The 24051-nt window shown below is 49.9% G+C and overlaps 1 protein-coding gene and 1 long non-coding RNA gene across 2 annotated transcripts; one reads left to right on the top strand and one right to left on the bottom strand.

The window, feature by feature from the left end:
* Nucleotides 1-651: 651 nt before the first annotated feature.
* LOC121852685 (plasma alpha-L-fucosidase-like) lies at nucleotides 652-2267 on the top strand (the record flags this gene model as incomplete). The annotated part of the gene is given in 4 exon segments (XM_042346577.1): nucleotides 652-870; nucleotides 873-990; nucleotides 1931-2038; nucleotides 2040-2267. Coding segments are annotated over 4 exon segments (578 nt in total), but the record flags the coding sequence as incomplete, so codon positions are not given.
* Nucleotides 2268-21734: 19467 nt separating this feature from the next.
* LOC103191410 lies at nucleotides 21735-22424 on the bottom strand. Its single transcript, XR_489257.2, has 2 exons — nucleotides 22215-22424; nucleotides 21735-22025 (listed from the first exon to the last, which is right to left on the bottom strand). It is a non-coding gene; the product is annotated as an uncharacterized LOC103191410 (long non-coding RNA).
* Between the last annotated feature and the right edge of the window lie 1627 nt (nucleotides 22425-24051).

Genomic DNA, 24051 nt, shown 5'->3' with positions numbered 1-24051 from the left:
TTATTATGTTACTTTGGAGTCAGTTCAGCTACAAGGAGACCCTACGTACCCCAAAGGAGGATAGTCAGTCACTTTAGCTTAAATCCACAAAGTTCTGAGCTCTGAGTGTTGGTCGTGTGTTCTCTGGGTTTGGTGTCATTGATTTCAAAATCCTCACATCTGTCTTCCAATCCCTTTACGCCCAGTACCTCCCCACCTCTCCAACCTGCTTACTCCCCAACCCACAACCCGCTGCCTCCACTCAATCGTCTCTGGCCTCCTGCTTGTCCCTCGTGCCCGCCATTCCACCATTGCCGTCCGCGCTTTCAGGCAATTCCCCCCGAAACTCTGGACCTCTCTACCTCAATCCCTCTGCCTTGCCCCTCCTTCTCCATCTTTAGGTTATGCCTGAAGACCTTCCTATTCAACCATATCAAGTACTGTCAAGTGCTCTGGGACGCGACTCTGCATGAGGCGCACTATATAAATACAAGTTGTTGTTGATTTGTGTTTTCAGGGTTTGATGCACATTGGCTGTATGTTCTCAGGGTTTGATGCATGTTGGCTGTATGTTCTCAGGGTTTAATGCACGTTGGCTGTATGTTCTCAGGGTTTGATGCGTGTTGGCTGTATGTTCTCAGTGTTTGATGCGTGTTGTCTGCATGTTCTCAGGATTTACTCTGTGGGGCTCGCAAACGTCCTGGAACTGGAACGCGGTTGACGTGGGGCCACGGCGGGACCTGGTGGCGGAGCTGGGAGACGCGATCAGAGGTAGAACGGATTTGAGGTTCGGGCTCTACCACTCCCTCTTCGAGTGGTTCAATCCCCTCTTCTTGGAGGATGAGGCCAACCACTTTAAAACCAACAAGTTTCCCTCCAAGAAGAGCCTTCCGAGCTCTACGAGATTGTCAACAAGTACCGGCCGGAGGTTCTCTGGTCTGACGGTGATGGTAACGCCCCCGCCTCCTACTGGAACAGCACTGGCTTCCTGTCCTGGCTCTACAATGAAAGGCAAGTGTGTCAGCCTGGCTCACTCAGTAACACTCTCCCCTCTCCCTATCTCTCTGACCTGCTTACGCCAACCCACTACCAGCTGCCTCCGCTCGACTGGCTCCAGACTCCTGCTTGTTCCTCGTGCCCTCCGTTCCAGCATTGCCGACCGCACTTTCAGCCATTACTCCCCCAAACTCTGGAACACTCTGCCTCTATCCCTCTGCCTTGCCCCCTCCTTCCTCATCTTCAGATCATACCGAAGACCTTCTTATGGTCACCTTCCCCCAGCTCAGCGTCAGGCTCCGCCACTGCCCAGAATGCTACCCTATGTGTGGTTGTGGGTTAAAGTCCCACCTCAAGGCCATTGTACTCACAAATAGGCCAGTGGTGGCCAACTTTATAATAAAAGTAATAATGTATTTGATATAGCGCCTTATCATTTCATTGAGACGTCTCAAAGCGCTTCACAGAATATACTGTCAAATTAATTGACTGTATATTTTGTGGGCGAAACATAGCAACCAATTGCACACAGGAATGTCCCACAAGCAGTCAGGGATTGAGTGATCGAATTATCATCTTTTTTTTTGAAGGGTTTATTACCCTCGGAAAGCGATCCACCAATCGACATTGCTGCTCGGTAAAGAGAGGTGTGTGGAGTGAGGAAACGTGACTTAAGTCAGGTTTCGCCCTGACTGGGAATCGAACCCGAGACCTTTAGCTTGCAAAGCGAGTGCTCAAACCACTACAGGACTTCAATCAGCATGAATAGGACTTGGAAGGGCAGACCAGTCACTGACTGGAGTCAGGGAATCCTCCCACTCATCTCCTGTTAAGCCTGCAATCCCAAAGCCCTAACAGCAGGATGGTCCTAGCTGGACAGGCAGTGGGAGGTGAGCGTGTTAACCACTACACTACAGGCCTCCAGTTGGGTTTAATTTAGTTGTTGTTGTTGCAGCCCCGTGAGGAAGACGGTGGAGACGAACGACCGCTGGGGGCTGGGGACCATCTGTAAGCACGGAGGATACTACACCTGCGCTGACCGCTACAACCCAGGCCACCTCCTGCCCACAAGTGGAGAACTGCATGACCATCGATAAAAAATCCTGGGGCTTCAGGAGGAACGCGGAGCTGAGAGATTTCCTCTCCATCCAGCAGCTGGTTCAGGTCACACAATGCCCTCCCCTTCACACTCTCTGACACTGGCTTCTTGGTGAGAGAGTTCCTTCAATACGTTATGGAAATCTCAATAGCTATAGCAGGCGGCGCCACTTGACGGTTTGGTTCCCCCTGAGCCAGGCGGGTCCCCAGTATTCCAGGGCACTGCTGATGACAGCACAGCCCAGCCCGGCTCATTAGATACAGAGCCTTATCATGTCGTCGAGACGTCTCAAAGCGCTTCACAGGGTACACTGTTAAGTGATTTCACTCTATGTTCTGTTGGTGAAACGCGGCAGCCAATTTGCCCTCAACAGTGTCCCACAGACAGTCATGAATTGAGTGGCAAAATGATTATTTTAAAAAAAAATTTTTTTTGAAGGGATTATTGCCCCCGAAAAAGCGATCCGACAATCGAATAACGACCAGGTTTCCACTTACTGCTGCGTAAACAGAGGCGCAGGGAGTAAGGAAACTTGTCCAAAGTTTTGAGCTGCCTGGGGAATCCAACCCAGGTCTCTCGCTTGTGAGGGGACCGTGTTAACAACTGAGCTACAGGACTCCATGTGGATTCCCTGTATATTTTGTGGGTGAAACCCCTGAATTGCCTTCGAGCTGTGGTGGTGAAGCGGAGACTGTAGAGAGCAGCGAGGGTGATGGATGTTCTTGTCTCTCTCTCTCTCTCTCTCTCTCTCTCTCTCAGACTTTGGTGGAGACGGTGTCGTGCGGGGGGAACCTGTTGGTGAACATCGGACCCACCCACGACGGACAGATCATCCCTCTGTTTGAGGAGAGACTGCGGCAGATGGGCCAGTGGCTGTCAGTGAACGGGGAGGCCATCTACAGCACTAAGCCCTGGAGACATCAGAACGACACTGTCACCCCCACTGTCTGGTAGGTCATCATTAACAGTGGGTGAGTGTAAGACAGGCAACAGCACATCTCACCTACAAGGCCATTCACGGCCTTGCTCCCTCCTACCTCTCCGACCTACTATCCCCCTACCTGCCTGCCCGTACCCTCCGTTCCTCTGGCTCCGGTCTGCTCCACATCCCCCGCCCCAACGGCCCTACCATCGGTGGCCGGGCCTTCAGCCTCTCAGCCCCGAGGCTCTGGAACTCTATCCCCCAGTGCCTTCGCCGCCTCCTCCCTTTCCTCCTTCAAGGCCGGTCTCAAGACCTTTCTCTTTGACCGTGCCTTCAACTCTCGACTCTCTACCCCATCCTCGCTCCCTCCCTTCCCTCCCCTCACCCTGACCATTTCCCCCCAATGCTCGGGTCCTGACCCAACTGTCCAGTGGTTTCGGACGTCCTCCCGACGTGAAAGGCGCTCTATAAATGGAATCTTGTTGTTGTTGAGTTTATGGACTCAGAGAAGGGCAGGCGAGTAGGGTACATCCCAAAGCTCTGGCAGTGAAGGGTTTGGACCCCAACTGGGGGTTGGGATCAGGAGAGCTGGAGGGCAGGGAGTTTATTCACTGACCGTTGATTGCAGGATTTTATCGCCCACGGTTCCACAGGTACACATCCCGCCCGGAGCAGAGCCTGGTGTACGCTGTGTTCCTAACATGGCCCAAGACAGACAGCCTGATCCTGGGAGCTCCCTCGGCCACAGCCGGGCACAGCAAGGTCAGCCATCACTGGGCGGGGGTACACACACACGGAACGTACAGGGAGAGGAGGCTCGGGACTAGGGGGTGGGCTTTGGTTTGTCATGGATGCTCCCTCACCATTGCTTCACCTCCACTCCACCGCCGAACCCCTACCCTGTTGGAGGGGTGTGGGATTGGGAGGGTCAAAGAGATAGATCTTGCTATGGATCTTGAACGAGGTGATGGAGTTGGGGGTGGGGAGGAGTTGGCAGGACTCCGGGAGGACTTCAGAGAGTGGGGGAATATAGGCCGAAAGTTTCCCCCAATGATGGTGGGGTGGATATGAAGCAGCCGGTGCCCGCTGGCTGGACAGAGAGAATGTTCTTGGTGATTTTGTCACAAACCGTAGTGGAGTCCTGTAGAGAAGTGGTTAGAGCACTTGCCTGGCAAGCGAGAGGACCTGGTTTTGATTCTCGGACACGGCGAAACCTAAGGCAAGTTTCCTTACTCCACACACACCCCTCTGTTTTCCCAGCAGCAAGTCCTTCAATCCATGACTGTTTGTGAGTGAAGCTGTAAGTAGCGTTGGGGAACCTTAGAGAGGAAAGGTTGGTAGGAGATGGGTTGATAGCTCGGCAACAGGGATGGGGGGAGGGAGGGTTTTTGAGAAGGGGGGAAGGTGACGACAGAGAATAACAACAAATGACATTTGTGCAGCACAATTCACGTCAGGAGGACGTCCCAATGTGCTGGACAGTCAGGGATTTCGACCCGAGCTGTGGGTTGGGATCGGGAGGGTTGGAGGGCAGGGAGGGTAGGGGTAGGAGGGTGACCGAAGACGAGGTAGAAGAGGAGGGTTTTGAGACGGCCTTGAGGAGGGCAAGGGAGGGCCGAGGCGGAGGGATTGTGGGATGGAGTTCCAAAGGGAGATGACTGAGGGGATGAAGGAGGTGGGACTGAACTGCAGTAACTGTGTGTCCTGACAGGTGACGCTGGTTGGATACTCGGAGCCCCTGAGGTGGCAGGCGATGGGGAAGCAGGGCTGCTGGTCACCCTCCCCACATTCAACCTGAACCAGTTACCGTGTCAGTGGGGCTGGGCTCTGAGACTCCACAACATCGCCTGAGCCCAGCCTGGGTTAGCGCCTCCTCAGCCTGTCATCACCAGCCTGTGCGAGAGTGTGTGTGATTACAGGCTTGTGTGTGTGACTGTAAGTGTGTATGTGTGTGATTACAGGCTGTGTGTGAGTGAATACAGGAGTGTGCGAGTCTGATAGCAGGAGTGTGAGTGAATACAGGCGAGTGTGAGTGTGATCGCAGGCGCGTGTGTGTGTGTGTGTGTGTGTGTGGGATGATAACAGGATGGAGCAGATGGATGGCAGTGGGGACTGATGAGCTGAGTGTGAGCCTCGGGGTGTCAGCCGCAACAACAGCAACTCACATTTCACGGCGGGAGGACGTCTCGAAGCTCCTCACACGGCGCTATTGTTGGACAGACAGGAGAGGGAAGCTTTTGGGTTCCAGATGAGCTTCGCAACCTCCGAGCTCCAGGTCACACAGAACCTGAGCAGCTGCTCCGTTCTCTCCGCACGTCCCCGCTCTCCCACCTTAGTAACGTTAGGATGTCACAAGGCAGTGGGACAAGAAGACATGGGTTCAGAGTTACAAAGGAGCAATTTCATTCCAGACAGATCAGGTCCAGAGTTGTCTGGTTCCTCCAAGCAATTGCACTTACTGTATGTCATGTCTCAAATAACTGATATTCTGCATTCCACAAATATTATTTACTAAACAAAAACAAGATCTAATTTGTATTTGAATGAATGTGATCAAGTTGTTTGTTACGGCGAAGGGATGAATCTAAACTGCAACACAATGCAACACAATTTACATTTCTGTCAGGAGGATGTCTGAGAGCGATTAAGATTAAGGAGGAGGTAGAGATTTGAGAGGGGAGCTGAAGGCACCATCAAAAGTTTGTTTAGGTTCAAACCCCACGTCAGGACTTGGAATAATATGGTCTAAACTGAAGCTCCAATGCAGCGCTGGGGGTGTGTGGCATTGGTCAGAGGTGCCGTCCTTCAGATGAGACGTTAAACCGAGGTCCCGTCTGCCTGTTCAGGTGAATATTATCGATCCCATGACACAATTTGAACAGAGGAGGGACTTTTTCTCTCCCACTGTCTTGGCCAACAATCCCCCAAATAAAATTGGTCATTCATTCTGTGGCTGTTTGTGGGATTCTGCTGTGCTCAATTGGCTGTCGTGTTTCACCCACAATATATAGTCACCACACTTTACAGTATATTCTGTGAAGCGCTTTGACATGTCTCGATGATGTGATAAGCCGCTATATCAAATGCAAAGGTTACTATTGTTATGATGAAAGAGCAGCAGACCCGGGTTCTGTTCTGAAGAGGGTAAAAGGTGATCTGATTGAAGTGTCGAAAACAACGGAGAAACCTCTGACTGAGACGGACCTGCAGAATATTACACCACAACTGGGGTGGGGGGAGGGAGGGGAGGGGGGAAGTGGCAGAACAATGTGAGCCCCAAATAAACAAAGCAACGGATCCAAATCAGATCAGTGCAGACTCCAGAACTCGGGCGGGTGGGGGTAATAAGCCACTGGAACAAAGATGACAAAGATTTGGAACAAGACCCCAAATAAGGTTCGTCGAGACCATGGAACAGCTCGATGGTTGTGATAAATAATAATAATCCTTGCTTTTGATACAGCGCCTCATCACGTGATTGAGACGTCTCAAAGCGCTTCACAGGATATACTGTAAAGTGGATTGACCGTGTATTTTATGGGAGAAACCGGCAGCTAATTGTGTACAATAGGTTCTAGGAATACAACAGATTTACTAATTTATACAGTGTCTCACATCGGGAGGACGTTCCAAGGCTCCTAACAGTCCTGGTTTGGCAGTGAGCTGGGAGTGGGAGCTCAGGGTGGAAGTTAGGAGTAAGATGACAGAGCGTCATCAAAGAGGTGAGTCTTGAGACGGATCTTAAGATGACATTAAATGGGCCCGAGGGACTGCCTCATCTGAACCAGCCTCGTGATTTTTATGATCTTGTGAAATCATGTTCAGGCCGTACAGTCTGTGCTGTTGTGCAGTTTTGCTTCCAGCAGAGAGCGATGTCGCTCTACTGTAACTGCAGTCAAGCTGTGCTTCCTCTCCACCACCAGGTGGCGATAGTACCCCAACAACAACAACAACTGGTTAAAATAAAATAATAATAATAATCCTTGTATTTGATACAGCGCCTTATCAGGTCGTTGGGACGTCTCAAAGTGCTTCACAGGATATACTGTAAGGGCAGTGACTGTATTTTGTGGGTGAAACGTAGCAGTGAGTTTGCACACAGCAGTGCCCCACAAACAGTCCTGGAGTGAGTGACCAAATGTATTTCGGGGGAATCGATGGACATGACGTCGGGAGAGAGAAACTCCATCTCTTTTCAAACAGCGCACCCTGATAATAGCAAATAATGCCAGACAGTGATATCAATGACAAGCTATGCAGCTTCAGCTGATTAAACTCCAGCAGTTACCCCAACGCACACTCTGGGGACACCAAATCTTGGCTCTTGCCAACCTGCACCTAAAACTGTCCAGAATTAGGGAAGCAGGAGGTGTCCCTCCAGGGAGAGAGCGCATTCCATTTCAGTCACCGGGAAACATCCATGTGGTGTTCATCCATCGGGTTTGGGTACTTTTAAACACAATGATGGTTTTCTGCATGTGTCAGACATCCGGGTCGACCAAAAATAAGCAATTTATTTGAGAGGACACTTGTTGCATATGTGAAGGGGAAGGGAATGTATAGGTGTATAACTTTGTGAAGGGATTTAACAGGTCAATAGTGAGCAGCTGTTTCCTCTGGTGAGGGAATTGAGGACGAGAGGCCAAAGTCTTAAACTTGAGGCTAAACCGTTTAGAAGTGACAGAGGGATAACATTGTTACACAGTGGGTGTTGGGAGTGTGGAATTCACTCCCTCAGAGGGCAGTGGAGGCTGAGTCAATGGATCATTTTAAAAGGCAAATATATAATTACTTGATAGGTACATAGACAGTGATATTAGGGTTTGTGGAGAGAGAGAGGGAGGGAGATGGCGTTGAGTTGCGGATTGAGCGTGAACTTGGAAAGTGTGGGCTCAGGCTCTCTGGGCCGAATGGCCTCCTTCTGTTCCTATGTTAATAATCATATATTGTTAATAATAATCGCTGTATTTGGTAGCGTGCTTTATCATGTCATCGAGACGTCTTAAAGCTTTTCACTGAATATACTGTAAAGTGGATTGATTATATTTTGTGGCCAAAACGTGGCAGTCAATTTCTTGCTCACTCACTGACTCACGGACTGACTGACTTACTCACACACAAACGCCCACTCATTCAGTCACACACTCACCCACTCACTCTCAGAAGATTTCATTCACATTCACGTTTCATAGAATATACTGGAAAGTGGATTGACTGTGTATTTTGTGGGCAAAACCTGGCAGTCAATTTCTTGCTCATTCACTGACTGACTGACTGACTTACTCTCACACACACACTCACTCATTCACACACACAAACACCCACTCATTCACTCACACACACGCGCACATTCACCCACTCACTCTCAGAAGATTTCATTCACAAAGTGTGAGGATCGGGTGCCTGGTCTGGGGGTGACCCACTCTGCAGTCGTGGGATACTGGTTGTGATCTTGAGACGAGTTGTGCTTGAGTTTTAATAATAATAATAAACAAAGTGCCTTCTTCCCAACCTCAGGCAAGGATTGGGTCACGTTAAGATTTAGTCTCACTCTCACACACACACTCACTCACTCACTCACTCACTCACTCACTCACTCACTCACTCACTCACTCACTCACTCACTCACTCATACACAAACACAACAACAAGATTGTATTTATAGAGCGCCTTTCACGTCGGGAGGACGTCCAAATCGCTGGACAATTGGGTCGGGACCTGAGCTGTGGGGAAATGGTCAGGGTGAGGGGAGGGAAGGGAGGGAGTGAGGAGGAGGTAGAGAGTCGAGAAGGGAGCTGAAGGCACGGTTGAAGAGAAAGGTCTTGAGACCGGCCTTGAAGGAGGAAAGGGAGGAAGCGGCGAAGACACTGGGGGATGGAGTTCCAGAGCCTTGGGGCTGAGATGCTGAAGGCCCGGCCACTGATGGTAGGGCAGTTAGAGCGGGGGATGTGGAGCAGACCGGAGTCAGAGGAACGGAGGGTACGGGCAGGTAAGTAGGGAATATTAGGTCGGAGAGGTCGGAGGGAGCAAGGCCATGAATGGCCTTGAAGGTGAGGATGAGGATCTTGAATTCGATCCTCTGGGGGATGGGAGCCAGTGGAGGCGAGCGAGGGTGGGAGTGATGTGACTCCGAAGCCTGGTGCGGGACAGTACATGAGCTGCAGAGTTCTGAATGACCTGCAGCTTGTGGAAGGAGGCGCCGGGAAGGCCGTCGAGGAGAGAGTTCCCATAGTCCAGACTTGAAGTGATAAAGGCGTGGACCAGAGTTTCAGCCGTGTGAGGGGTGAGGTAGTGCCGTAGTCTGGCGATATTCCGGCGGTGATGGAAGGCGGTGCCGGTTGTGGCGCAGATATGAGGAAGAAAGGACAGCTCAGGTTCGAACAAAGGTACAACCTAAACCACTCAAGGACAGGGCCTTGAAGTTTCAGGTGGGAGGACAAGTGGTGGAGGAGGATAGACTGGTCGACCGTATTGAATGCGGCCGATAGGTCGAGGAGGACGAGGAGGCAGAGGGAGCCCTGTTCGCAGATGGTCAAGATGTCATTAGTGACCTTGACCAGGGCAGTTTCTGTGCTATGGGCAACACGGAAACCCGACTGAAAGGTTCGAATAATGAATGGGAGGAGAGGAAAGAGCGCAGCTGGGAGGCGACGAGTCTTTAAAAGAACTTGGACAGGAAGGTGAGTTTGGAGATAGGCCGGTAGCTTGATCGCTGCGATGTATCAAGGGAGGGTTTTTTCAAAGTGGGAGTGATGGTGGCAGTTTTTTGGGGAATGGGAACAGAGCCAGAGGAGAGGGACAGGTTGATGATGTCTGTGAGAAGTGGGGCTAGGATGTGGAGCTGGGAGATAAGGAGTGGAGTGGGGATGGGATCCAGGAGCAAGTGGTGGGTTTTAAGGACAGGATGAGTTTCGTGACAGAGGGTGGGGAAACAGGTACGAAGGTGTGTAGGGGAGGATGGGTCGGAGTCGGAGTGTGGGAGGGAAGGGGTGGGGGGTGGGTGGAAGTTGGAGGGGGAGTGAACGTGGAGTGGATTCCCTTGATTTTGTATTCAAGGAAATCCAGCATCTCCTCGCAGTGAAGGTTGGAGGAGATGACCTACGCGGGGTGGCGGGCGGGACGGAGAAGTCGGGATGTGGTGCAGAACAGAAGCCTGGGGTTGTTCTTCACATCCAGGATTATCCTGGAGTAGAAGGACAACTTGGCCGAGGTGAGAGTGGAGTAGTAGGTTTTGAGGAGGTCCAGCCAATTTGTCAGTGGATTGTTAGGCCAGATTTTACGCAGGTGCGTTCAGCGGCCCGCACCTGGCTCTTCGTGAGCGGAGGGGTGATGAACCATGAAGAGGAGCGAGAGTAAGCGACAGTACCGGAGGTGATGGGGCAAGAGTGTCGAGTGTGGAGGAGAGGGTGTTTTGGAGGAGGGTGAGAGCAGAAGAGGGGTCAGTGAGGGTTGAAGGCCAGAGGGAGAGGAGTACAGAGGACTCCAAGGCAGCGGTTAGGGATTGTTGGGTGACTCCTTCCACCCACTCATTTACTCACACATTCACCCACTCACTCTCAGGCGACGTAATTCACAAAGTGTGAGGATCGGGTGCCTGGTCTGGGGGTGACCACTCTGCAGTCATGGGATACTGGTTGTGATCTTGAGACGAGTTGTGCTTGAGTTTTAATAATCATAATAAACAAAGAGCTTTCTTCCCAACCTCAGGCAAGGATTGGGTCACGTTAAGATTTAGTCTCACTGTCATCGGATTTTGTCCTTCACAACGATTAAGGGATTGACTCACACGTCTTCAGGAAAGATTTTCTCACCGAATCTTCAGACAGCCCTCTTTTATTTTATTTTTTTTAAATTTGCTCAGTCGGGTGTCTAACACATACGGAAACCCATCACTGTGCTTCACAGTATCCAAACCACGGTGAGAATTCCATGCCTCCCACCTACACATGGAAATCCCGGAGGTAGATTGTGGGAATGGAATACACCCTCGGTATCCCACGTACCTAATTCCTGAAAGTATTAAACGCAGGTTTGACAGGAGCCAAGGCTTGGGGACCCCAGAGTGTGCATTGGGGTAACTGCTGGAGTCTAACCAACTAAAACCACATCGCTTGCCTTTGATATTGCAGGCTTTCCCGCTGCTTGCAATCATCAATTACAATAATTGTATTAATAATTATAATAATTGTAATAATCGTTGCATTTGATATAGCGTCTGATCACGTTATTGAGACGTCTTAAATTGCTTCACAAGTTATACTTTAAAGAACATTGACTGTGCATTGTTTGGGCCAAATCTGGCAGCCGATTGCAAACAGCAGTGTCCCACAAACACTCATGGATTCAGTGACCTCTCTCTCTCTCACACTCTCTCTCAGAAGCACGAAGACCAGACTGATCATGAGATGAATGATATTTATTTATTGCCCTCCACCCTGTCGTTCAGGGAGTGGGTTAAAAGCTACAGGAGGCCGGTGGCTGAGACATTCACAATCCCTTCCTTTCTCCTGCACTGGTGACAGACAGCGCTCCATTCCGCTGCCTCAGCTTTGCCTTCTTTATCTGCAGCAAATGCTCTCAACATCAGAGCAATATCCAACATCTCTCTGTGTTGTCAGACACGAATGCGCGCAAACTCCTCCACCAAATTCACAATCCCGGGACAGCCATAGTGTTGCAGCAAAACTTGAACCAAAACCTATACCTGAAAGTGCACAGATGTACTCAGTTACACAGCGCCGCTCACACCACACGGAAGTCTCAGAGCTTCACAACAGCTCACACTCACACAGCGTCACTCACACCGCACGGATGATGGGTGGGGAGCGAGTCGGGCGGGGAGTGCAGGGCTGGAGGGGGTCGGTGAGGAGGAGAGAGAAGAACATTGGGATTTACTCACCGTGACTGGTGACTCCCTGAGCCATGAACAGCACAGAGAGAGCGAGCAATAAGCAGCACATGGTTTCTGGATATCTGGAAGCCTTGTAAAGACCGCAGAGACACGTTGGTCAGAGACTGTATGAAGTTGTATGAATATGGCAGGTATTTATCCCCTTCACATACTGAGGGCAGCGGTTACACATGGTAAGCACTCCGACTGCTTTCATTGCCAATGTGAGGGGTGTTTCACACTCGGTTAGCAAAATAATGAGTCATTTGTGATGATGGAGAGATACAAGAGCAGGTGCTCCATCCTGTGTTCTGGGCAACGGACCTATTCGCTTGCGGCTGTTTGAGGAGACGTTGTTGGGCTCAAATTGGCTGCCAATGTGGCTCACAAAACACACAGTCACTACACTTTCATAAGTGTATAATTATGAGAGGATTCGATTGGGTGAACAAGGAAGAACTGTTTCAAATGGCGGGTGGGTCAGTAACCTGAGGACTCCGATTTAAAATAGTTGTTCAAAGAAATAGAGGTGAGGTGAGGACAAAGGTTTTCACACAACGAGTTGTTGGGATCTGGAATGTATTGCCTGGAAGGCCGGTGGAAGTCAATTCAATATAAACACAACAACAACAAAATTACATTTAAAGAGCGCCTTTCACATCATAATGGTGTCCAAAGCGCTGAACCGTCAGGTGTCGGGGCCCCAGCATGGGGGAGGAGTGGTGTAGGGCTGAGGGAACGCAGAGAGGTTGGAGGGAGACCAAAGTCACAGTCGAAGTGAAGGGTCTTTAGTCTGGCCTTGAAGGTGGCAAGGGAGGAAGCGAGGCCAATGGTCCGTGGAGTTGAGTTCCAGAGTGCGGGGCCAGAGAGGCTGAAAGCTCGTCCACTGATGGTTTGGGTGGATCAGGCGGAAGACATGAAACAGACCGAGCCTGATGAAAGGAGGGAGTGGGCAGGTTAGTGGGGAATCAGTAGTCAGAGAAGAAGGAGGGGGCAAGGCCATGGGGGCCTTAAAGGTGAGGACGAGGATCTTGAGCTCGATCCTCTGGGTGATGGGGAGCCAGTGCAGTCGGGCGAGGGTGGGAGTGATGGGGTCACGGAGTTTGGTGTGTGAGAGTACACGAGCTTCAGTGTTTGGGATGATCTGCAGCTTGTGAAGGGAAGATTTGGAAAGGCTGATGAGGAGGGAGTTCCCGTAATCGAGACTTTGTGACGAATGCGTGGGTGAGGGTTTTGGCATCCTGAGGGGTGAGGCATTGGCGGAGTCTGGCAATGTTGTGAAGGTGGTGGTGCGGATGGGTTGCAGAAAGGACAGTTCAAGGTCAAACAGGTTCTTGACTGGGTTAGTGAGGTTGAATGTGCAGCATGGAGGCTGATGCTGCCAGCGCCTGAGGTGCGGAAGCGCTGGCGCGAGCCAATCAGGAGGGCCTCGGTCTTGCTGATGTTGAGTTGGAGAGAGTTGGACCTCGTCTAGACATTGATGTCCTACAGGCAGTCGGTCACATCGCCAGTAGTCCTGGAGTTCAGGGTGCAGGCAGAGAGGTAGAGTTGGGTGTCATCCGCATACATGTGGAAATTTACCCCATGTCTCCGAATGATGTCACCAAGGGGGAGCATGTAGTGGGTGAAGAGGAGGGGACTGAGGACAGAGCCCTGAGGAACACCACACAAGACGGTGTGGCGGCTGGAGGAGAAACCGTTTGCAGCGACGAATTGGAGGCTGTGTAAAAGATAGGACCTGAACCATTCAAGGACAGAACTTGAAGGTTGAGCTGGGAGGAGAGGCGGTGTAGGAGGATTGAGAGGTCCACGGTATCAAAGGCGGCGGAGAGATCGAGGTGGACGAGGAGTCAGAGGGAGCCCTGGTCACACATGGTCAGGATGTCGTTTGTAACCTTGACCAGAACAGTTTCCATGCTGTGGGCGGCACGGAAACCTGATTGGAGTGGTTCATGGAGGGAATAAGAGGAGAGGAAAGAGTTAATCTGGGAGGCAACGGCTCTCTCAAGGACCTTGGATAGGAAGGGGAGATTTGAGATGGGACGGTAACTAGATAGCTGTGATGTGTCGAGGGAAGGTTTCTTCAAGGTGGGGGTGATAGTTTCTGTTTTGAGGAAGGATATGACAGTGCCAGATGACAGGGAGAGGTTAATGATGTCGGCTCGTAGTGGGGCAAGGAGGTAGAGCTGGGATTTAAGGAGAGGGTTGGGGATGGAGTCCAGTGAGCATGTGGTGGGCTTCATGGAGGATGTCTTTTCTCCCCCACAATCATGCCATGTCCCGCTCTGCCTTCCCTCACCTCCGTAACATGGCCTGTCTCCACCACTACCTCAACCCTCAGGCCGCTGAAACTCTTGTTCATGCTTTCATCATCTCCAGGCTCGACTATGCAAAAGCCCTGCTTGGCCTTCCCAACTCCTCCCTCCACAGGCTGCAGATAATCCAGAACTCTGCAGCCCGTGTCCTCTCCCGCACCAAACTCTGTGACCCCATCTCCCCCACTCTCGCCCGACTCATTGGCTCCCTATCCTTCAGAGGATCCAGTTCAAGATCCTGGTCCTCACATACAAAGCCCTCCATGGCCTCACCCCACCCTACCTCTGTGACCTCCTAAGCCCCTACCAATCCGCCCGTTCCCTCCGCTCAGCCGGCTCTGGACTGCTCCACGGCCCCCGACTCACCCGCCCCACCATTGGCAGGAGAGCCTTCAGCCACTCGGCCCCCAACTTCTGGAATTCCATCCCTCAGTCACTCCGCCTCGCCCCCTCCTTAGCCTCCTTCAAGTCCCGCCTCAAGACACTCCTTTTCGACCATGCCATCGGTTACCCCCCTTCTCCTCCCTCCCTTCTTCCTCCATGACCACAGCTCGGGTCTGAAATGCTGTAATGGATTCAGTGACTACTCTCCCTCTCTCTCTCTCACACTTTCTCTTAGAAACACAAAGACCAGACTGATCATGAGATGAGTCGGGAGCGGAGGTAGGAGAGCGCGGGGCGGAGCGGAGGCCTGGCTGTGTATAAAAGCACAGAGACAACAGAGATACAAGAGAAGGTGCTCCATCCTGTGTTGTGGGCAAAAGACAAATTCACTTGCGGCTGTTTGATGGAAAGTCGTTGTACTCAAATTGCCTGCCACGTTTGCCCACAAAATACACAGTCACTGCACTTTACAGTGAAGAATTATGAGGGGATTCGATCGGATGGACAAGGAGAAACTATTTCAAATGTTGGATGGGTCAGTAACCCGAGGACACCGATTTAAAATAGGCATTAAAAGAAACAAAGGTGAGGTGAGGAGAAATGTTTTCACACAGCGAGTTGTTGGGATCTGGAAAGCATTGCCTGAAAGGCTGGTGGAAGCCGATTCAATAACAACTTTTAGGAGGGAAGTAGATATTTATTTGGGGAGGACAAGTTTGCAGGTCTATGGGGAGAGAGTGGGGTAGTGGGATTGAATTGGATAGTTCTTATCAAAGACCCGGCACTGACACGTGGGGCCGAATGGCCTCATTCTGTGCTGTATAATTCAATAATTCTATGATACGGTGAAAATGTTGTTGTTCGAGAAGGTGTTGATCTAATTGCGATTAACACTAATGGTAACAATTGATCCCAACATTTTATCTTTTCAGTGATAAATTCGCGCCACATGGTTTTTAGATTTGGGTCCATACTTTCCACTATTCCCGATGATTGAGGATGGTGCAATATGGAATTCCTGTGTAATTCCAGCAACTGCGTTGCACATCCCATCACCTTCCTTGTAAAGTGAGACCCTTGATCCGAATCAACAGCACCAGGATATTAGTTGTAGTCGCTGTAACGTAGTAGTGCTGATTGATGTCCAGATGTGGGAACATCATGTACTTATTGTAAAAAGTCATTTGAATTTAATTTATTAGAAAGTATTAAGAGGAGCGTAAAGGAAGTGTTAAAAAAAACTTGCAAGGGATATTAAAACCAATAGTAAAAGCTATTATAAATATATTAAAAGAAAGAAAATGGTCAACAGGAATGTGGGTCTGTTAAAGACAGATGTAGGTGAGAATATAGTAAATAAGGAAATGGCTGACTTGTTACATAAATACATAGCTACCGTTTTTACAGTAGAGGGTGAGGACAAAATAGCAGCCATAGAGGGGAACCTAAAAATAAGTCAAAGAGAAATGCTTAATAAAATTAATAGAAATAAAAAAATGTTAATGGAGAAAATAATGAGATTCAAGATAAACAAATCTCCAGGACCTGATAGTTCCACCCCAGGGTGTTAAAGGAAATAGGAGAGGAATTTACAGATGCATTTGTCTCTTTATTAAATTCCTAAAGTAATACGGATGTTGCGATGTGAGACGGATGGTTGGACTTTTGTGTGTGAGTGGGAGATTTGCAAACCTGAGTTTATTTGACTTCAGACTGAGCTCATTCAGCCACACACCTTGTTCTATGCAAACACCCAGATATTGTGATAATGGTTAGACACACACTCAGTGAGAGCAGAGCTGGTAACATCCAGACTTGACAATACTAACCCCCTGCTCACTAGATTTCCCAACTCTTCCCTACCCAAGATGTAGATTATTCAGGACTCTCTTTGCGACCCCCAGTCCCCTGATATTCTGTCAGTTTGCCTGTCAGACCTCAGGAGTTGGATGTACGCAAATTTCCTTCAGCTGAACGTTGACAAGACGGAAGCCATACTTTTTGGCTCTCATCAACGTCTAAAATCTCACAGTTCTCACAGCATCCACCTACCCAACCTCCGCCTAACACTCTCCGACCCGTACGCAACCTAGGCATCAGGTTCGACCCCAAATTATCTTTCCTCACTCACATCCGGTTCCTCACCAGCACCGCTTTCTTCCTCTCTGGCCTCAACCAAGTCATCCTCCTATTCTTCCTTAAGTCCAAAATCAAGGGGTTCCGCTCAGCTGCCACTGCCCTCCCAACTTCCTCCCCCTCTCTACCCCCACCCCACACAATTACCCATCCGACAATTACCCAACCCTCCTTCCACACCTTTGAACCTGTCACGCCCATCAACACGGTAGCCTCCATGAAGCCCATCATATGCTCACTGGACCCCATCCCCAACCCTCTCCTTCAATCCCAGCTCCACCTCCGTGCCCCACTACTCGCTGACAACATTAAACTCTCCCTGTCATCTGGCACTTTTACATTCTCCCTCAAACCTGAAACTATCACTCCCCCTTGAAGAAACCTTTCCTTGACCCATCACAGCTATCCAGCTACGGGTCCGTCTCAAATCTCACTTCCTATCCAAGTTCCTTGAGAGAACCGTTGCCTCGATTACGGGAACTCCCTCGTCATCGGCCTTCCAAAATCTTCCCTTAACAAGCTGCAGATCATCCAAAACTCTGAAGCTCGTGTACTCTCACACAACAAACTCCGTGGCCACATCACTCCCACCCTCGCCCGACTCCACTGGCTCCCCATCCCCCAGAGGATCGAGCACAAGATCCTCGTTCTCACCTTTAAGGCCACCCATGGCCTTGCCCACTTCTACCAACCTGCCCGCTCCCTCCTTTCATCGGGATCCGGCCTTCTCCATATCTCCCGCCCGACCCGCCCAGGCTTTTAGCATCTGTGCCCCCCACACGAACATTGGGATTTACACACATCGACTGGTGACTCCCTGAGCCATGAACAGCACAGAGAGAGCGAGCACTAAGCAGTACATGGTCTCTGGAAGTCTGGAAGCCTTGTAAAGACAGCAGACACACTTTGGTCAGAGATTGTATGAAGTTGTCTGAATATGAGAGGTATTTATCCCCTTCACATACTGAGGGCAGCGGTGACACATGCAAAGCACTCCGACTGCTTTCATTGCCAATGTGAGGGATGTTTCACACTCTGTTAGCAAAATAATGAGTCATTTGTGATGATGGAGAGATACAAGAGATGGTGCTCCATACTGTGTTCTGGGCAACAGACAAATTCTCTTGTGGCTGTTTGATGCAACGTTCTTGGGCTCCAATTGACTGCCATGTTGGCCCACAAAACACACAGTCACTGCACTTTACAGTGAAGAATTATGAGGGGATTCGATCGGATGGTCAGGGAGAAACTGTTTGAACTAGCGGGCTGGTTGGTAACCCGAGGACTCCGATTTGAAATAGTTGTTAAAATAAACAGAGGTGCGGTAATCTGCAACAATTTGTTGGGATCTGGAGTGCATTGCATGAAAGGCTGATGGAAGCCGATTCGATCACAGCTTTCAAGAGAGATGTAGTTGATTATTTGTGGAGGTCAAGTTTGCAGAACTATGGGGAGAGAGTGGGGGAGTGGGATTGAATTAGATTATTCTTTTCAAAGAGTTGGCACAGACACGAGGGGCCGATTGGCCTCCTTCTGTGCTGTACAATCCAATAATTCTATCATATGGTGGAAATGTTGCTCTCTGAGAAGGTGTTGATCTAATTGCGATTAGCACTGATGGAAATTAGTGCTAATTAATCTGAAATGCTGTACTCTGTCCAGCGCTTTGGGACATCCTCCCGACGTGAAAGGCGCTGTACAAATGTAATCTTGTCGTTTTTCGTTGTTGGTAACAATTGATCCCAACATTTTACCTTTTCAGTGATAAATTTGCGCTATATGGTTTTTAGATTTGGGTCCATACTTTCCACTATTCTTGATGATTGAGATGGTGCAATATGGAATTCCTATGTAATTCCAGCAACTGTGCTACACATAACATTATCTTTCATGTAAAGTGAGACCCTTGATCTCAATCAACAACAACAACCACAACAACAACAGCAAGATTGCATTTATAGAGCGCCTTTCGCGTCGGGAGGACATCCCACGGTGCTGGACAGTTGCGTCGGGACCCGATCAGGGGGGAAATGGTCAGGGTGAGGGGAGGGAAGAGAGGGAGCGAGGAGGGGTTAGAGAGTCGAGAGGGAAGCTGAAGGCACTGTTGAAGAGAAAAGTCTTGAGACCGGCCTTGAAGGAGGAAAGGGAGGAAGCAAGGCGAAGGAACTGGGGGATGGAGTTCAAGAGCCTCGGGGCTGAGAGGCTGAAAGCCCGGCTACCAATGGAAGGCGGTTGGGGCGGGAAATGTGGAGCAGACCGGAGCCAGAGGAACGGAGGGTAAAGGCAGGTACATAGGGGGAAAGTAGGTTGGAGAGGTAGGAGGGGGCGAGGCCGTGAATGGCCTTGTAGGTGAGGATGAGGATCTTGATTTCGAGATTCTGGGGGATGGGGAGCCAGTGGAGGCGAGCGAGGGTGGGAGTGATGTGGTCGCGAAGCCTGGTGCGGGACAGTACATGAGCTGCAGAGTTCCTCATGACCTGCAGCTTTTGGTGGGAGGTGCTGGGAAGGCCGATGAGGAGAGAGTTCCCATAGTCCAGCCTTGAAGTGATAAAGGCGTGGACCAGTGTTTCAGCAGCGTGAGGGGTGATACCTGTCAATACCTGTTTGAAGGACATAATCAATACCTGTTTGAAGCCCAATCAAGTGACTATATGATTCACTGAAATGTTTACAGTCGCTTTTGCCATATTATGAGTCATTGGAAATACTTCAGCTCATTTTGTGAATGTATCAGTTACCACTAATACATAACGGTTTTTACGAGGTGTTGAAAGATGTGGATCAATATGATCAATGTGCAATAATGTCAATGGAACCTCCACTGGTCTGGTATGTTTTACATTTTCTGCACAATTAGACCACCAGGATACTTGTTGTAGTCGCTGTAACACAGTAGACCTGGATTGATGTCCGGAAGTGGGAGCATCATGTACTTGTTGTAAAATATTATTCGGACACCTTGTCGGAACCACACAAAAATCTTTGTAAAACAGCAAACCTTGTTTGACACTTCAATCTGATCTATGGTTTGAATAGTGATTATTCACGGAAACTTAACAAATTAGTGTTTTGATAGTTTGTATTATTTCCACATCAGTGTCATGGGCACATTTTTAAATCTACAGGTTTATCCCCAGAGATTATTGTGGCCACTTGTTCCAAAGATGGCTAAAATACGTCTGGATCCCATTTTGTGACACTGTGTGGCCACTTTTGTGGCCAAATCTTCTGCGATGTTATTAGGTTTTCCGTTCGTCAACACAAAGTGGTGCAAACGGGAATGACATTTAACGTCTCATCCCTCCAACAATGTGGTGCTCTCCCCCCAGCAATGCACTGGAGCGTCACCTAAGACTACGATGGGTTCCAAGACCCTCAGACACGCACTCAGTGAGAGCAGAGATGGTAACAGCAGCCCGAGAGAACTACCATGGCCCAGACACTGGGTATCAGTCTGGCTCCGTCACTGTGTCAGCTCAGCCCAGTCACCGTGTGTCAGTGTCGCTGAGTCACTGTGTGTCAGTGTCGCTCAGTCACTGTGTGTCAGTGTCTCAGTCACCGTGTGTCAGTGTCGCTCAGTCACTGTGTGTCAGTGTCGCTGAGTCACCGTGTGTCAATGTCGCTGAGTCACTGTGTTTCAGTGTCGCTCAGTCACCGTGTGTCAGTGTCGCTCAGTCACGTGTGTCAGTGTCGCTCAGTCACCGTGTGTCAGTGTCGCTCAGTCACTGTGTGTCAGTGTCTCTCAGTCACAGTGTGTCAGTCCTGAACTGACAGATTGGAATATGGTTTAACATCTCATCCAAAGGACAGCGCCTCCGACAGTGTATTCCCAACCCCCAGAACTGCATTGGAGCATTGGCTTAGACTGTGTGTTTCCAAGACACGAAGTGGGACTGAAACCCACAACCTTCTTACTCAGAGGCGAGAGCGCTACCACTGCCTCAGTGAATGGAGGATTTTGTTCAGGACGGTGTAGAATTTTGATCATCGTGTAAAAGTCAGATGGTATTTGGAGTTGGGTTTCTATATATAAACTGCAGGAGAACGATTTCCAAATTCACACTGAAATACAGAGTATTTTATCAATCTTTGCTGCCCCTTAAACTTCAAAGTGATGGTCTTAAGCCTGAGATTATGAGAATTTCAGGCCCTCAGGAGAGCAAAGATGTTTTGATCTTCTATCAGTTTAATCGCGGGGAGATTCACTACCCGACTCCACAATACACAGTGACTGTCTGGGAGTGCTGGATGGGCAGTGCAGAGGAAGCTTTACTCCACAACAACTTTCATTAACACAGCGCTCCTCACGTACGTTAGCTTCCCAGAGTGCTTGACAGTGGCAGAGCACGATGCCGAGCCAGCGGAGAGGGGAAGTTGACCATTGGCACGGTCAAAGTGGAAGTTCTTCAGGTGCGACCTGAAGACGGGGAAGGAGTGGATAAGCCGGAGAGGTAGAGGAACAGTGTTCCAGAGTTTCGGGGAGTGGTGTTTGAAAGCGCGGCCACCAATGGAGGAACTATGGACAATTAGGTGTCAGTCAAGCGGAGGCAGCGGGTTGTAGGATGGACGGTAAGCAGGTCGGAGACGTAGCGTGGTGCAGGGCATGAAGGGATTGGAAAACGAGCGTTAGGATCTTAAAATCAATGCTTTTGGCCGTAGGAAACCAGTGGAGCCCGACTAGACCTGGTGTGTGGTGTGATGCTCAGCCGTGTCTGTATCTACCCCGTGCTGTAGCTGACCTGGGAGAGCTGCAATAATAATAATAATAATATTCCTTGTGTTTGATATAGCGCCTTATCCTGTTGTTGAGACGTCTCAAATTGCTTCACAATATAAACTGTAAAAACGATTGACTGTGCATTGTTATTTAAAAATTTGGCAGCTGATTGCATTCCACAAACAGTCATGGATTCAGCGACCTCTCTCTCTCTCTCTCTCACACACTCTCTCTTTCACATTCTATCTCTCTCTCTCTCTCTCTCTCTCTCAGAAACACAAAGACCAGACTGATCATGAGATGAATGATATTTATTTATTGCCCTCCGCCCTGTTGTTCAGGGAGTGGGTTACAAGCTACAGGAGGCCGGTGGCTGAGACATTGACAATCCCATCCTTTCTCCTGCGCTGGTGACAGACAGCGCTCCATTCCGCTGCCTCAGCTTTGCCTTCTTTATCTGCAGCAAATGCCCTCAACATCAGAGCAAAATCCAATAGGTCTCTGTGTTGTCAGACACGAATCCGCACAAATTCCTCCATGGGATTCACAATCCCTGAACGACAAACGCATCAGACGTCCAACTTTATCTGTACAGTTAAACTCAGTTATACAAAATCGCTCACACCACACAGACGTCTCAGAGCTTCACAACAGCTCACACTCACACAGCGTCACTCACACCGCGCGGATGATGTGTGGGGAGCGAGTCGGGCGGGGAGTGCAGGGCTGGAGGGGGTCGGTGAGGAGGAGAGAGACGAACATTGGGGTTTACTCACTGTGATTGGTGACTACTCCCTGAGCCATGAACAGCACAGAGAGAGCGAGCACTAAGCAGTACATGGTCTCTGGAAGTCTGGAAGCCTTGTAAAGACCGCAGAGACACGTTGGTCAGAGACTGTATGAAGTTGTCTGAATATGAGAGGTATTTATCCCCTTCACATACTGAGGGCAGCGGTGACATATGCAAAGCACTGCGACTGCTTTCATTGCCAATGTGAGGGGTGTTTCACACTCCGTTAGCAAAATAATGAGTCATTTGTGATGATGGAGAGATACAAGAGCAGGTGCTCCATCCTGCGTTCTGGGAAACAGACCAATTCGCTTGTGGCTGTTTGAGGGGACGTTGTTGGGCTCCAATTGGCTGCCAAGTTAGCCCACAAAACACACAGTCACAACATTTTCATAAGTGAATAATTATGAGAGGATTCGATTGGGTGCAGAAGGAGAAACTATTTCAAATGGCGGGTGCGTCGGTAACCCGAGGACTCCGATTTAAAATAGTTGTTCAAAGAAATAGAGGTGAGGTGAGGACAAAGGTTTTCACATGAGTTGTTGGGATCTGGAATGCATTGCCTGGAAGGCCGGTGGAAGCCAATTCAATAAAAACACAACAACATAATTACATTTAAAGAGCGCCTTTCACGTCATAACGGTGTCCAAAGCGCTGAACTGTCAGGTGTCGGTGCCCCAGCATGGGGAAGGAGTGGTATACGGCTGAGGGAACGCAGAGAGGTGGTAGAGAGACCAAAGGCACAGTCGAAGAAAATAAATAATAATAATCCTTGCATTTGATATAGCGCTTTTCACGTCGCGAGGACGTCCCAAAGCGCTTCACAGAATACACTGTAAAGTGAATTGACTGTATATTTGTGGGCGAACGCGGCAGCCAATTGCGCACAGCAATGTCCCACAAACAGTCGTAGATTGAAAATGACCAATTTTTTTTTTATTTTGGGGTTTTTTGGAGGGATTATTATTAGCCGTGTGGAGTAAGGAAACTTGCCCAAGGTTTCGCCCTGACCTGCCTGGAATTGAACTCAGGTCTCTCGCTTGCAAAGCGAGTGCTCTAACCACTGAGCTACAGGACTCCAAAAGGGTCTTTAGTCTGGCCTTGAAGGTGGCAAGGGAGGAAGCGAGGCCAATGGTCCGTGGAATGGATTTCCAGAGTGCGGGGCCAGAGAGGCTGAAAGCCCGTCCACTGATGTGTTGGGTGGATCAGGCGGAAGACATGAAACAGACCGGAGCCTGATGAAAGGAGGGAGTGGGCAGATTGGTGGGGAATCAGCAGTCAGAGAGGAAGGAGGGGGCAAGGCCATGGGGTCCTTAAAGGTGAGGACGAGGATCTTGAACTCGATTCTCTGGGTGATGGGGAGCCAGTGCAGTCGGGCGAGGGTGGGAGTGATGGGGTCACTGAGTTTGGTGTGTGAGAGTACACGAGCTTCAGAGTTTGGGATGATCTGCAGCTTGTGAAGGGACGATTTGGGAAGGCCGATGAGGAGGGAGTTCTTGTAATCGAGACTGTGACGAATGCGTGGGTGAGGGTTTCGGCATCCTGAGGGGTGAGGCATTGGCGGAGTCTGGCAATGTTGTGAAGGTGGTGGTGCGGATGGGTTGCAGAAAGGAAAGTTCAGGGTCAAACAGGTTCTTGACTGGGTTAGTGAGGTTGAATGTGCAGCATGGAGGCTGATGCTGCCAGCGCCTGAGGTGCGGAGGCGCTGGCGCGAGACAATCAGGAGGGCCTCGGTCTTGCTGATGTTGAGTTGGAGAGAGTTGGTCCTCGTCCAGACATTGATGTCCGACAGGCAGTCGGTCAGATCGCCAGTAGTCCTGGAG

This window comes from Callorhinchus milii, unplaced genomic scaffold (assembly GCF_018977255.1).
Source record: "Callorhinchus milii isolate IMCB2004 unplaced genomic scaffold, IMCB_Cmil_1.0 Scaffold1037, whole genome shotgun sequence".
Lineage (NCBI taxonomy): Eukaryota > Metazoa > Chordata > Chondrichthyes > Chimaeriformes > Callorhinchidae > Callorhinchus > Callorhinchus milii.
Note: the sequence above shows the minus strand (reverse complement) of the source record. Positions and strands in the feature narration are given on the sequence as shown.